The sequence below is a fragment of the Lactuca virosa genome, chromosome 4 (genome assembly GCF_052849685.1).
Source record: "Lactuca virosa cultivar CGN04683 chromosome 4, Lactuca_virosa_CGN04683_v6, whole genome shotgun sequence".
In the NCBI taxonomy this organism is placed as follows: Eukaryota; Viridiplantae; Streptophyta; class Magnoliopsida; order Asterales; family Asteraceae; genus Lactuca; species Lactuca virosa.
The window spans coordinates 5,985,137-5,999,265 of NC_136429.1; the positions used below are offsets into that span (position 1 = coordinate 5,985,137).

Sequence of the window (14,129 nt, forward strand, 5' to 3'; positions counted from 1 at the left end):
TATACTTAAAGTACGGTATGCATAATTCACTTACAAGGGTGTTTAGCGAGGAACCGGGCTCTGCACTGGCAGAATTTCTGAGCCAAAAGCTCTTCTTCTTGGGGCTTTCTGGGGCTCGCTACTACCCCCTAAGAGGTGCTAGATAAAATCTTATAAGGTTTGGGGGTGTTTAGGAGAGAAATGGGTGAAGAGGTGTGGGAAAATGGGTGAAACGAGCTCTATTTATAAGCTGTCAGCACCATTGTACGTTGGGCGTATGTAAGGGTACGATGGGCGTACTCATGAAACATGTCACGATCTCGTGCAAAGCTGTAGGGAAGAAGGTGTGGCCTAGATCTTGCCACGTGTCACTCGCTGGTTAATCCCAAAAATTAATTATATTCTAAAATCTGTAACTTTCGCATACAAGATCCGTATTTGACGTTCTTTATATGCATGCGTAGGTAGCGACGTGATCTACAACTTTCGTTTAGACCCCGTCGGCTAATTTTGAATTTATTTTTAAAGTTATATTTTAACAGGCTTAGATAGTTAAAGTCCGTTAAAAATTCATAACTTTGCCATCCGACGTCCATTCTTGATTGTCTTTATATCGTTGAGATCCTATTAATGAGATCTTAAATTATAGTTTAGGTTGTGTCGGCTAATAATCGATTGATCTAAAATTCGATTTGCGGGCTGTGCACTGCTACGCTAAATCTTAGAAAAATCATAATTTCCTCAAACGAAGTCAGATTTCGACGTTCTCTATATGCACGCTCTCGGTTTAACGTATACTACGTGTTTCATTTAGATATCCAAGGCTAAAAAGTATTTTATCAAAATTTCACTTTTTACGATACGCGGCGTCGTGCCAGTTTAGTCGCAAAACTTCAACATGTCATAACTTCTTCGTTATAAGTCGGATTTATGCGTTCTTTATATGTACGGAATCCTTGTGACATATGCTATAACTTTGGTTAAGATTAAATATCCAAAATAATCTCCTATCAAAAATTCATTTTAACGCTTATTATTGCTAAATTAACTAGCCCGAATCTGCGGGCGTTACAACTTTTCACCAGGCTGTTAAAGATACTCGATGGCAAGAAGCCATGCAAAATGAAATCAATGCTCTGGAACGAAATAGAACATGAACTATAGAAGCTTTGCCTCCTGGAAAACCAACAATTGATTCAATATGGGTGTACAAAATCAAGTTCAAACCCACAGGAGAAATGGACCATTAAAAAGCCCGTCTAGTCACGAAAGGCTTTACACATATGGAAATGGGTTGAATTCCACGAGACCGTTGCTCTTGTTGTGAAACCGGTCACTGTACGCACTTTGTTAGTCGTGGCAGTCAAGAAAAATTGGTTTATTCATCAATTAGATGTAAATATCGACTTTCTTCACGATGATTTGATAGAGGAAGTTTACATGAAGATTCCTCAAGGTTTTGCTAGAAACGAAGACACTCGGGTTTGTCGTCTATGCAAATCACTTTATGGTCTTCGTCAAGCTTCTCGAAACTGGTATCAAAAGTTCACTCATGATTTATTAAATATAAGTTTCAAACAATCCAAGGCCGATCATTCGCTTCTCATCTAAAAAATGAACACTTCTTTCACCACTCTCCTTATTTATGTAGATAATGTCATTATAATGGGAAATAATGAGGCCAAAATTGAAGAATTTAAACTCCATCTAAACAGTCTGTTCATGTAACATCCCAAAAATTTCAACAATTTAAAACTTTTCAAAACGATCCTTTTACTAATAAAATGTTTACAAAATATTGTTCCCAAAACATTATTTGAAAATCAGTGCCTCCGAAAATAAATGATATAAAATCAGGATGTGTACGGTCACGCCTTCGCCTTGCCACGAATCTCTGAAACACCTGAAACCATAAATCAAAAACTGTAAGCACAAACCTTAGTAAGTTTCCTCCAAAGTACCAACACACAACATATAACATATACAACAAACATCATGCATACATGGCCTTCAGCATGACTGGAATGCCCCACCGGCCTACAACCCATCTGGTACGCCCACAGAGCCTTTAATTTGACTCGAACGCCCTACCAGCCTATAGTCTATCTGATACGCTCACATAACCTTCAATATGAATGGTACGCCTCACCGGGCCTTCAGCCTATCTGGAACGTGCTCCGGGCCTTCGGCCTGACTGGTACGCCCTATTGGCCTTCAGTCTATCCGGGACGCCCTGGGTCTGTTGGCCTTCAGCACAAAGCAGGACCGCCTCGAGCCAACCACACATACACCGTTTCGACACACACACACACACATGCACACACACACACACACACACACACACATATATATATATATATATATATATATATATATATATATATATATATATATATATATATAACAGACAAGCATACAAATAACCAACCAATAATAAGCAGACAGATCCTACAAATCATTAAGTATAACATAATCCTATCAACTAGGATACAGATCTAACAGATCACTATAATACTTGATCATACGATAATCAGGATAACAATTCAAAGGGCTGACCTTGGTGCCTTCGACCCATAAATACAATGAGGAAAACTCACCTCACACCGCCGAAACACACAGACGATCCCTGGCTGCTGGCTGACAGATTTCCCGAACTGTCAATATCAAAACAACACCCAATTATCAATTGGGTTCCAAACCATAACCATAAATCCATACTCAGGGTAAAAAGACCATTTTACCCTAACCTAGCTTGGTCCAAGACCAAGGCCCAACTCACAACCTGAAAGGACCAAAAGCCAAATAACCAACCAAGGCCCAATTATGGCCCAATTTTCCAAATTGGGCCCAAAACCCCCTTACATGGGCCTTACCCTAATGCCTAACCAAAATTTCTCGTCTAAGACACTTATACTCAGATGGCCCATTAAGAACTCAAACACCAAAGCCCAAAAAGGAAGCCCAACACGAAGCCCAAAAGCCAAAACCTTCCTGACTGAGTACACAAGGCGTACTCAGTTGTACGCTAAGTGTATATGCAATTTGGATTGTACGCTGTACGTACAGACTTGTATGCCCAACGTACTCATCCATTAAGCTAAAACTCCATTATGCACTTAATGCTCAAGACCAGGAGTCCAAACCACAGATCTACTCCTTAAAAAACGTCTAGAACCATAAAGTTATTGACTTGATGACTTTGCATGCCCCAAAAGAACCCAACATCAAAATAAAGCATTATAATTTCACCAAATGGACACCATCTCATGCATGGGGGATTCCAAACCCTAAAGGAGACAACTTTAAGCATCTAGAACCTCAAAAACACCAAGAGTGGCAACTCATAGCTCCTGGAGTGGTACCAAACCACTAGATCTCATTCTTGGGACCAAAATGAACCAAAAACTCATACAAACTAGATCTAAGCCAGCAATGAACAATATCAAAACTTTTTACCTCAAACAAGCTGGAAATGAAGCACATAATCCAGATCCATAAGCTCATCCTTGATTCACAACCTTGCATCAAACTCAATTGTAACACCCCGACTCCCACGTATAAAATCTAAAAGCTTAAAGTCATATTATTGGATCTACTCAACGAGTTGGTTGCCCCCAACTAGTCGTGTAGAAGTGGATCATGCCGCGTATTTTATGAGGTCTACTCGATGAGTCGGAGGACCCGACTCGACGAGTAGGAGATGGAAAATGAAACCCTAATTTTTAGGGTTTGCACCCTATTTAAAGGACCTTAAGTCCTTTCCTCCAGCCCCTTACCACCTCTTGACGGCCAAAAGAAACCCTAACCATCTTAGACCTTGTTCCTGAGTGTTTGTGAGGATTAAAGAGTGCTTTTGGTGCATTTTGTGAAGAAGGCTTGAAGTATAAGGAGCTTGGAGCAAAGAGAAGCTCGTGGATATGACTCTCTTCATCTTGGCATCATTCTGAAGGTATCAAGTCGTTACCTTGACTTATCTTTAGCTAGATCACTTCATGCTTAGGTTTAGGGCCATTTATAGCATATTTGTGAGCCAATTCGGGTTTTGGGCATGATCTAAAGTTGTAACTTCAGATCTGGACTCCTCTTGGTCCCTATAGTCATAAAGTTATCAGATTTAGCAAGCATTGGCCCTTTTCTTTGGGTTAAACCTTTCCTTTAGCTTGGTTTTGGCATTTAGGACCATGCATGTACGTAAAGTTTACAACTTTACGTGGAAACCATGCCCTAGGAGGTTAGATCTGCAATATGGAGCTTTGGGGTGGCTTAAAAACGTCTGAATAAGAAATGGACTGCATGAACTCGACGATTTGCATAAGCCGACTCGGCGAGTCGGATGAAGAATGCCCGTATTTGATTCTGCATGAACTCGGCGAGTCAGTAAGATGACTCGACAAGTCATTTAGGGTTTTCCCCGACATCTGGATACACATGGACTCGATAAGTTGGTTGGAAACTCGGTGAGTCAATTAGGGTTTTGGTGATTTCTGAGTTCTTAAGGAACTCGACGAGTTGCTAGCTGCACTCGACGAGTCGGGTCAACATGGACTGTTGACTTTGAGCGTTGACTTTGACTTTGACCAAGGGTTGACCAGTTTGACTTCTGGGGGTGTTTTGGTAATTTGGGAATTTATGGAAGTGGATCATTGGTGGATGTAGGTGTTGGACTTAGAGTTGCATTTGGTGGAGTTTGACTTTATCACTTCGAGCTACTTGTGAGGTGAGTTCTTCTCACTATATCAACATGGTCTAAGGAACCAAGGACGTCCCTTTATGATTTGTATCCTGGTTATAGGATGGTTGCTATGTTAGTGATCCATTAGATCAGTATCCTGGTAATAGGATGGTTGCTATGTTAGTGATCGGTTAGATCAATATCCTGGTTATAGGATGGTTGCTATGTTAGTGATCGTTTCGATCGATATCCTGGTTATAGGATGGTTGCCATGATTAGTGATATGTTAGATCGGTATGACTATCTGTACTTGCTAGCTAGCGTATGATATGATGGTAATTAAGATTTATTCTAATTCGTTGTATTTCATATTGTATCTATATAAAAAATTATTTTGACTAATATTTTTTTATGCAGAGGTGCCTCCGAAATGAAGAGGCATGACAGTAAATAAAAAAATGTACAAACTATTTGCAGCTAACGGCAACCGGCCTCTTAAGATAGTATTCGACATAAATACTAACATGCCGATAGGGGAGGTATATGAATGTTTCATTCGGGAGGGTGGGAGCTATATGTGGCGGGACATCAGTTTTGATAAAGACACATGGACAGACGTTTCTGAAGCCGAAAGGGTTGGAATGTTGCAGTATCTTTCGGTAAATTATTTATAAAGTTATATATTTAATATTTTTTAATTTTGATTTATTTTTAATTTCTCTATTTTTTTTGTAGAGATGGTTTGATTTTGACGCGATTACAAATCATCCCATGACTCCAACTTATTGGACGTCACTGAACAATCGGATATGTACGTGGTATAGAGGCCGCAAAAATATTGCAAAAAACCGTTTGACTAATTTTGCAGGGGATGTGGAGGCAGCAAGGGCTCGAGCCCCTACGGGTATGGATCAGAAGCGTTGGAATGCTACTATTGACCATTTCTTAACAGAAAAACATCAAAAACGATCTGCTGCAAACTAAGAATGCCGGAAGAAGCAAGTAGTGAAGAATCGTGGAGGGACGTGCAGCTACAGTAGTGCTTGTTTCAAGAAAGTAAGTTACAATAATGCTTATTCAATTATAACATATTTTTTAATGTTTATTCAAATATAACATATTTTGTAATGTTAAACAAAATTTGAATAGACTTGAAGTATTTCATCGTGCACATGTGAATAAAAAAGGGGAATTTGTTGATCCTTTGGTTGAAGAGCAATATGTAAGTTATTATTACTTAAAAATGAAGTAGATTGTTGGTTTTTTTTTTTGTGTTAGTTTTAACGTATATTAACAAACTTTGTGAAATACAGAATGCATTAGTTGCTGAGGTTGCTCTACAGACTCATCACATAGCCGACTCTGGTGGTGATCCAGACACCATTGATTGGATCACAATATTTGAGAAGGTGTTGGGTACACGAAGGGGGCATGTGAGAGGCATTGGGCCTAAAGCATCTTCAGCTACGGGTACAAGTGCTCCATCCCAATGGCAATCACAGTCACAAGTATCGCAACCAACACAGATACTTGTTAAATTCTTATAGAATTTGGTAGCTTTGTTATATTGTAAGAAATTGATGCATTTGTAGTAATTTTTGGTAGCTCGGTAGTTTGTTAAATTGTTAAAGACTTAATTGATTTGGTCGTTTAATAGTTTGTTAAATTGTTAACGACTTAATTCATTTGGTGCTTTGATGGTTTGATAGTTTGTTGAATGGTTAATGACTTAATGTGCTTGTGACTTAATTGTAGGATGTTGATGTGAATGCTTTTCTTCAAAAACCGACATTTGTGACGGCCATATGAGACATTATCCGCTCCTTTAAAAACCAAGTCAACAACAACGAGGAAAAAATGATGGGGAAGACGAAGACGAAGACACATAGTATTTCATGTTTTATGTTATGGATAATGTTATTTTGGATTTATTATATAGTTTATGGATTATATATTAGATGTTTATTTGGGATTTATTAGATATGTAATATGGTATGTTTGATGTTTTATGTAATGTGGTATGTATTTATTTATGTATTTTTATTAAATCTGCATTTTATAATATATATAAACTAATATCATAAAAAATATGTTTTTTCTAAAAAAAAAAAAAAACATTAGCAGCGACACCTTTAGGGACGGCATATGAGTATTAGAGACGACACATAACCCCGGGAAGCGTTGCCGGAAAAACTCGGTGGCCGGAATACCAATAGAGACGACGTCAATAGCGACGACATATGATTATTAGAGACGACACGTATTAGAGACGACGGTATTTGCGACAACAAATGAGTATTAGCTACGAGGTAATTGCGACGTCCCTTTAGCGAAGACATGTCGTCGCTAAAGGTATAGTGACGACAGAGGGAATCATTTGCGACGACTTTTGTCGCCACTAAAGGCTACAATTTTTGTTGTGATTTAACTTGGAATGATTTCATTACTTCTTTCTCTTCACCAGCTTAATTTCATGAATTTAACTTAGAATGATATATCAAAGATGAGATTATTGAATTTACAACTTGTATGTTGTGCTTATACATGCAAGCTTTTAAAAGAAAACATGAAAAATCATACATTAAAAGGTGAAAATAGTTTTTTCCTTCTCTTTGATCATACCCACTCCGTGTCTTTCTTTGTCTCCTTCTGTGTATCTGCTGTAGAGAAACTTTCACTAAAACAGGTAAAAATGAAAAAACAAGTGGGAGACTTGGCACCCCAAATAAGTAAGACTGACCTGATGGATGCTAAGCATAGGAAAATATTTTCTTTTTCATAAAAAAGTTATCTATTCCTCTATTAGTAATGATAACCAAATAAGGAAATATGTCAAAGTTATAAACATGCAATCCCTTTGCCCAATACAATGCAATACAGTCAAACTATGTCTTAGTTGCAGGCAAATTTTGAATTTTGGTTATCCCCTCGTGGACCATTTATAACTTTATGTCTTAGTCCATACGGGCCTAAAATTCCTCTTTATCTTTAATAGATATATTCAGAGACAAAAAAAAAAAAAACCTTTTATAATCATCTTGTGTAAAAAAATATAGGAATCCTTACATCTTAAGAACATAACATTCAAAGGACTCCAACATTGTGCGAATGTTGGATATTATGCTTTTCTTATCCTTTTGATTATCTTTAACATATATACCTGGAGAGAGATGCCAATAGACGGGAGTTAAAAAAATTGCGTTCTTCTACGTACTAAAAACATGCATACTTGAACTTATAGGAATGGTTTAGTTTTTAAAAATAAGTCCTTGATTCCATCTCAAAGGACATTTTTATGGGTCATTTGAACTTATAGGAATGGTTTAGTTTTTAAAAATAAGGTGAAAATGTCTTCTATGTTCACTACAAGAAGATGGTTTAGTTTAATACCTTTAGCAGCGACTTGTCGCTGCAAATGCGTCGCCGGTAATACCTCGTCGCTAAGGGAGGAGGGAGTCATTCCCTCCCAACCCACTGAATCCACTGCCACATCACTTTTTCTCTTTTATTTTTCTTCATCTTTCCGAACCCACGATACACGGAAATCCTATCTTTTTGAACCCACTCAACCCACTTCATCATCTCTCTACTTTCTCTTTCTTATTTTCTCTTGTACCATGTGTTTTAAAACTTGTACCTTAGTTGTTTTGTATTTTTTTTAATTGAGTGGGTTGAGTGGGTTCAAAAAGATAGGATTCCGTGTGTTGTGGGTTCGGAAAGATGAAGAAAAATAAAAGAGAAAAATTGATGTGGCAGTGGGTTCGGTGGGTTGGGAGGGAACGACTCCCTCCTCCCTAATACACCTAGAGTCGCTGCTAAAGGTTGACGCCTTTAGCGGCGACATGTAACGCGTCAATTACATGTCGCTGCTATTGCCCCATGTCGCCGGTAATCCCAAGATTTCTTGTAGTGGTTAGCATTTGATGTTAAAGCCATGGCTTTTCTATGGCTCTCAAATAGATCAAAATGGGGCAAAGGTCTGAGTTGGGGTTTGTGGGCTGATTACCCTTTGTAATTCACCATGTAACTTTGAGCTCTAGTTTCTAATAAGGTGATCTTGCTGTTAAAAAATAAATAAGATATATGTATATTGATATACATCTACATATACATGTCATGTAGAGATACGTACAGAAATAGAGAGAGGTGGAAAGATGCTCTGGACAGCAACTAAAAAAGAAAAAAAAAAAAAAAACTAAACCCGGTGCCTAAATTCCTATAAATGTCGTCTATGGGAATCCAATTAAGCATACTTAATCGTTTTGTTTCGCCATTTACAAAGAGAGTGAGGGAGAAAAAAGAAGAAAGAAAATGAAGATGATGAATGTGGTCTGGACATGCATAGTAGTGATTTCTTTAGTAATAGTTGTATCCTCAATTGATGAAGACCGAAAGGTTAGTTCAATTGACTTATTTTTATAAAGAAGATTGTAATTAATTAAAATACGAATTGAAGATAAAGATGTTCAACTCTTGAATCTAATGTAAATTTATGTGCAGGTTTTTATTGCTTACATGGGATTTCTCCCGGAAGGAGAATATTCACCTTCATTGCATCACTACGAAATCTTGAAAAATATTACCAACCCCAGGTATATCTTTACAGTACATTACATTTTTAGATTTGATAAACACATTTTTTGCTTATGATCTTTAAATGTGACCAGGTTCGCAAGGAAATCTCTAATAAAGAGTTACCAAAGAAGCTTTAATGGATTTGCTGCTTATCTATCCCAAGAACAACAACAAAAGTTAGCTGGTAAATTTCTATGACCAGGTTTTATTGCTTTTTTTTTTTTCAGTTCAAATCAAGAAACAAAAATACAAGTCTAAACATGTATGAAAACCTACTCCATCTCCTGACATATGGTCTCCCAATGGTCATGCTTTGCCTTTCGTTTTGCTGCAGAGGTGGCGAAATTAAACTTGCGCAAAATTAACAAGTAACATAATCACACAAAATTAACAAATGAATACAAAAAATAACAAATGGAGAAACGTGAGAATCTTCGAAATCAAGAGATATAGCAAATGGAGGTTTTGTTTTTTGTAGAGTAAGAAGGAATTAAAAGACTGGGAATGGTAGATAAAACTGCTAGGCCAAATTCATGAAAGACACTTTATTATTAGGTTTGCTTAAAGTCTCAATAGATGCTGATTGTTTTTTATTTTCTATACAATTTAGGTTATTAAATTTTTTGGTCGATTTAAGAGGATAAGATGAGCAATATATATATATATATATATATATATATATATATATATATATATATATATATATATATATATATATATATATATATATATATATATTCACATAGATATATTCTCATATATGTATATGATGGCTGTTAAATTACCCATGTATATATGCATTGCTAAGCGATTGATTAACATCCCAACAGGTTTTGATGGGATCATCTCGGTATTTCCATGTCAAAAGTTGCACCTCCAGACAACAAGGTCGTGGGACTTCATGGGATTTCCAACAACAATCGAACGGAGTCCAAGGGGTGAGAGTGACACAATCATCGGAATCATTGATGGCGGAATATGGCCAGAGTCGGAGAGTTTCAGCGATGAAGGCCTTGGACCTGTTCCCGCTAGGTGGAAAGGAGAGTGTCAGGGTGGCACAAATTTCACTTGTAACAGGTAAGCTTGAACTACCAGACTTTGTAATTAGTCTTTCTTAATTATAATTTTTAACATTGCTCATAATTAATAATCAATCCACAGGAAGATAATTGGAGCTCGTTACTATGGAGTGGAATATTCTGTTAGAGACATGCATGGGCATGGGACCCATGTTGCATCTACCATAGCTGGGAGGCAAGTGAATAAAGTAGGTTATTATGGTCTAGCACAAGGAACTGCTAGAGGAGGCGTTTCTTCTGCAAGGCTGGCTGTTTATAAAGCCTGTGACGTGGACTGTAACATGAGAGATATCTTGACAGCTTTCGACGATGCAATATCCGACGGAGTTGACATAATATCTATTTCTGTCGGGAGCAATGATCCGCTTGAGTTTACCTCCGACCCGATTGCAATCGGAGCTTTTCATGCCATGCAGAGAGGTATTCTAACAGTCAATGCTGCCGGGAACGCTGGTCCTGGTTTGTATTCCGTCACAGGAGATGCTCCGTGGATCTTTGCTGTTGCAGCAAGTAATACGGATCGAAGAATTGTTACTAAACTTCTTCTTGGGGATGGTACAATTCTAATGGTGAGTATGTATAATCATTACTTATTGCTTATTTGTCTTTCACATGAATTTTAGAAGTTAATAGTTAATGGAATATTGTAGGGCAACTCTATTAATGCTTTCCCTTCCAGTAACGAAGAATTGCCTCTTCTTTATGGAAAACAAGTGACAAGCGAGTGCTCTGAAAATGAAGCAAGGTAAATTTTTATTTATTGAATGCATGCAAAAAAGAATTATCTCAAGGCATGCAAATTACTAATCACATTTTCGTTTGTAGTTATTGTCATGCAAGGTGCTTAGACGGTAACCTGGTTGAGCAAAAAGTAGTTCTATGTGATGACAATACAAACATAGATTTAGTAAAAGCAGCGGGAGCCATTGGTTGTATCGTCCCAAACCATGGAAACAATGTCTCCGAGGTTGGACCCTTACCTATTGCTGCTCTAAATACACATGACATTAACTTGGTCAAAACCTACCAATACTCGACCATGTATGATTTTTCTCTATTAAAACTCTGTGGTTTTTATGTAAAATTGCATTTTTATGTTTAACGGGTACTTGTTGCTTGAACAGATCACCTAAAGTTCAAATTTTCAAAAGCCAAGCTATTAACAATCAAGTTGCTCCTATTGTCGCCTCATTTTCTTCCCCAGGACCGAGCAAATTTATATCTGATATTCTAAAGGTATTTCATAATTCTTATTCTATCTGTTAGTACTTACATAGGATAAGAGTTCCCTTGCAATTTCGTTATATATTACTAATAATTACCTTGGCTCTAATTTTGTAAATTGCTTGGAATGAATGCCCAAATTTAACATAAAACTTACCAGTTAACCCAGATATTATTAGAATTGTCTATCTACGAATGTGTACGTGTTACATCGAGATTAATGAAATATGTCTTTTTGTTATAGCCTGATATAACGGCCCCTGGTGTGGAAATTCTGGCGGCATATTCACCAATGGCTTCACCATCTCATACCCATATCGACAAAAGCTCTGTGAAGTACAATATCCTATCAGGGACATCCATGGCTTGCCCACATGTTGCTGCTGCCGCTGCTTTTGTCAAGTCTTTTCATCCAAATTGGTCTCCCTCAGCAATAAAATCAGCACTCATGACCACTGGTAAATTTATCTTATCTTAAACAAAGACTTTAGCTTCAACACATAAACTTGTTCAAGTATCTAAGTTTGAGAAAAGTCCATCAAACACCCATCGTTTTCCTATTCATCTTCTTTATTGTTTCTCTCTCATTAATGTATGACCTTATTAATGAATGAACTTTGTAAATTAAAGCTCATCCGATTCCTTGTTTCCACTACTGTGTCGTAGCATGGGAAATGAATCCTAACCGGAGCTTAGACGCTGTATTTGCATATGGGTCTGGGCATATTGATCCCCATAAGGCTAAAGATCCGGGCCTTGTGTATGACACATCTAAAGAAGACTACCACAAGATATGGTGCAGCATATCTCGAAGCATAAATGCTACTTGTCATGCCAATTTGACGCTTAGACAACTAAACTACCCTTCCATGGCGGTTTAAGTTGACGTGAATACTGCATTCGTGGTGTCTTTTCCAACAACAGTGACAAATGTGGGTAAAGCTAATTCAAAGTATGTTCCATCCATAAAAGGAGGCACAAAGCTCGACATCATTGTTGACCCCGACAATCTACAGTTCACATCACTAAACCAAAGGAAGTTTTTGTGGTGACTGTTACAGGAAAAGGGATCGAATTGCCACTAACAGTTGAGAGTGTGTTATTGTTATGGACCGATGAAGATGATACTCACAAGGTCCGTAGTCCAATTGTGGTGTATACGGGGAACACCACCAACACCACCTCTGGTGATCAAAGAGCGTCAACATCACCAAAATTTTGTAAAAACTTTCTAATTCTTTTTGTTGGCATTATTATAGCTAACTGTGTTTATATAGTCTAGTAACTAATATTGTCATCGGGCTTTAATGTTAGATAAGTATTTGTTTTTTCTTTTCCCTTTTAATCTTATTAAGGATGTTAATAAGCAAATTTCTCGTTGATACAAAACTATTTCAACCCTTTGGCATTAATTGTTGGAGATAACCATGAAGACATGAAGGTTTGAGGGATCTGTGCACAAAAAACGTGAAGTTTTATTAATCACACAACATCATGTTTTCAACTACATAAGATACCTATATATACAATATTATTGAACCGTTGTACACTTTTGAAAGTAATTGTTCCTATCCTAAGTGCCATAACCATTAATTAATCATAACTTCCATTTTTAATAACTAACTAAGAATTGCTAAGTGAGAATTGAAAACTCTTCACCCCAAATTAGGTGGAGAGGCTCTGAATATATAATTATAAAAGTTGTTATATAAAAAGTTACAACCTTGAACAATGAATAAGTATACAACTAAGTTCAACACTACTCTTGTTTAATATCCCCTTCAAGCGAAACAGTGGCAGACCAATACGAAGCTTTTCCTGAAAGAACTCAAACCGATGGTGTGACAGACTTTTGGTGAAAATATCAGCCACTTGAAGCTTGGTAGGAACAAACTCGGTGTGAAGATTGTTGGATAACACAAGCCCGCGAATGAAGTGATAGTCAAGGTAAATGTGCTTAGCGCGTTTGTGAGAAACCAGATTATGAGTAAGAAACAGAGCACTTTGATTATCACACAACAACATCGGTTGATCTAGTGGAAGTGCATGTGTAACATCCCAAAATCGAGTCCCAATTTTTTTTTTATATTTCATGTTACTTAATAAAATAGTTCACGGAAAACATCATTGTTATCGTTTCATATTACTTAATAAAATAGTTCACGGAAAACATCATTGTTATCGTTTAAAACATCAAGTAAAAATCACAAGTCTTGAAAAACCATGACTTCAAGTGGTAAAATGTCAGAGTACAATCCCAGGTTCCTCAAATGCGGAAAGTCATGTGTGTAGGTGTGATGCACTGCTACCCCGCCGACTCCTTCCCCTTAGATGAAGAGGTACCTGAAACCAAAACTAAAAACTGTAAGCACAAAGCTTAGCGAGTTCCCCCATCATACCCATACCAAACAATGCATAATCTTCGGTATCTTTCATCTGGTAACTATCGGCATAGCCAGGAGCTGGGCTCCTATACTAATGCTTAGCTTAGAAACACGGACGTTACAATTCTCTCCTCCTTAGGATTATTCCGTCCCGGAATCATGCATCAGCAAACAGATGTGGATAGCGACTCATCATGTCACGCTTTGTTTCCTAGG

The 14,129-nt window shown here is 37.4% G+C and overlaps 1 protein-coding gene across 2 annotated transcripts; it reads left to right on the forward strand.

Moving 5' to 3' along the window:
* Window positions 1-8,928: 8,928 nt before the first annotated feature.
* LOC145109609 (subtilisin-like protease SBT4.4) lies at window positions 8,929-12,674 on the forward strand. 2 transcript variants are annotated; one of them, XM_079046804.1, is made up of 10 exons: window positions 8,929-9,046; window positions 9,152-9,243; window positions 9,319-9,410; window positions 10,057-10,303; window positions 10,388-10,874; window positions 10,956-11,050; window positions 11,131-11,346; window positions 11,430-11,541; window positions 11,774-11,987; window positions 12,196-12,674. In XM_079046804.1, exons 1-10 carry the CDS (start codon window positions 8,963-8,965, stop codon window positions 12,408-12,410), a joined length of 1,854 nt encoding a protein of 617 aa, XP_078902930.1. In that variant the 5' UTR covers window positions 8,929-8,962; the 3' UTR covers window positions 12,411-12,674. The 2 variants fall into 2 exon arrangements, with proteins under 2 accessions (XP_078902930.1, XP_078902931.1); XM_079046805.1 differs by lacking the exons at window positions 8,929-9,046; window positions 9,319-9,410 and having other exon boundaries at window positions 9,150-9,243.
* Window positions 12,675-14,129: the final 1,455 nt, after the last annotated feature.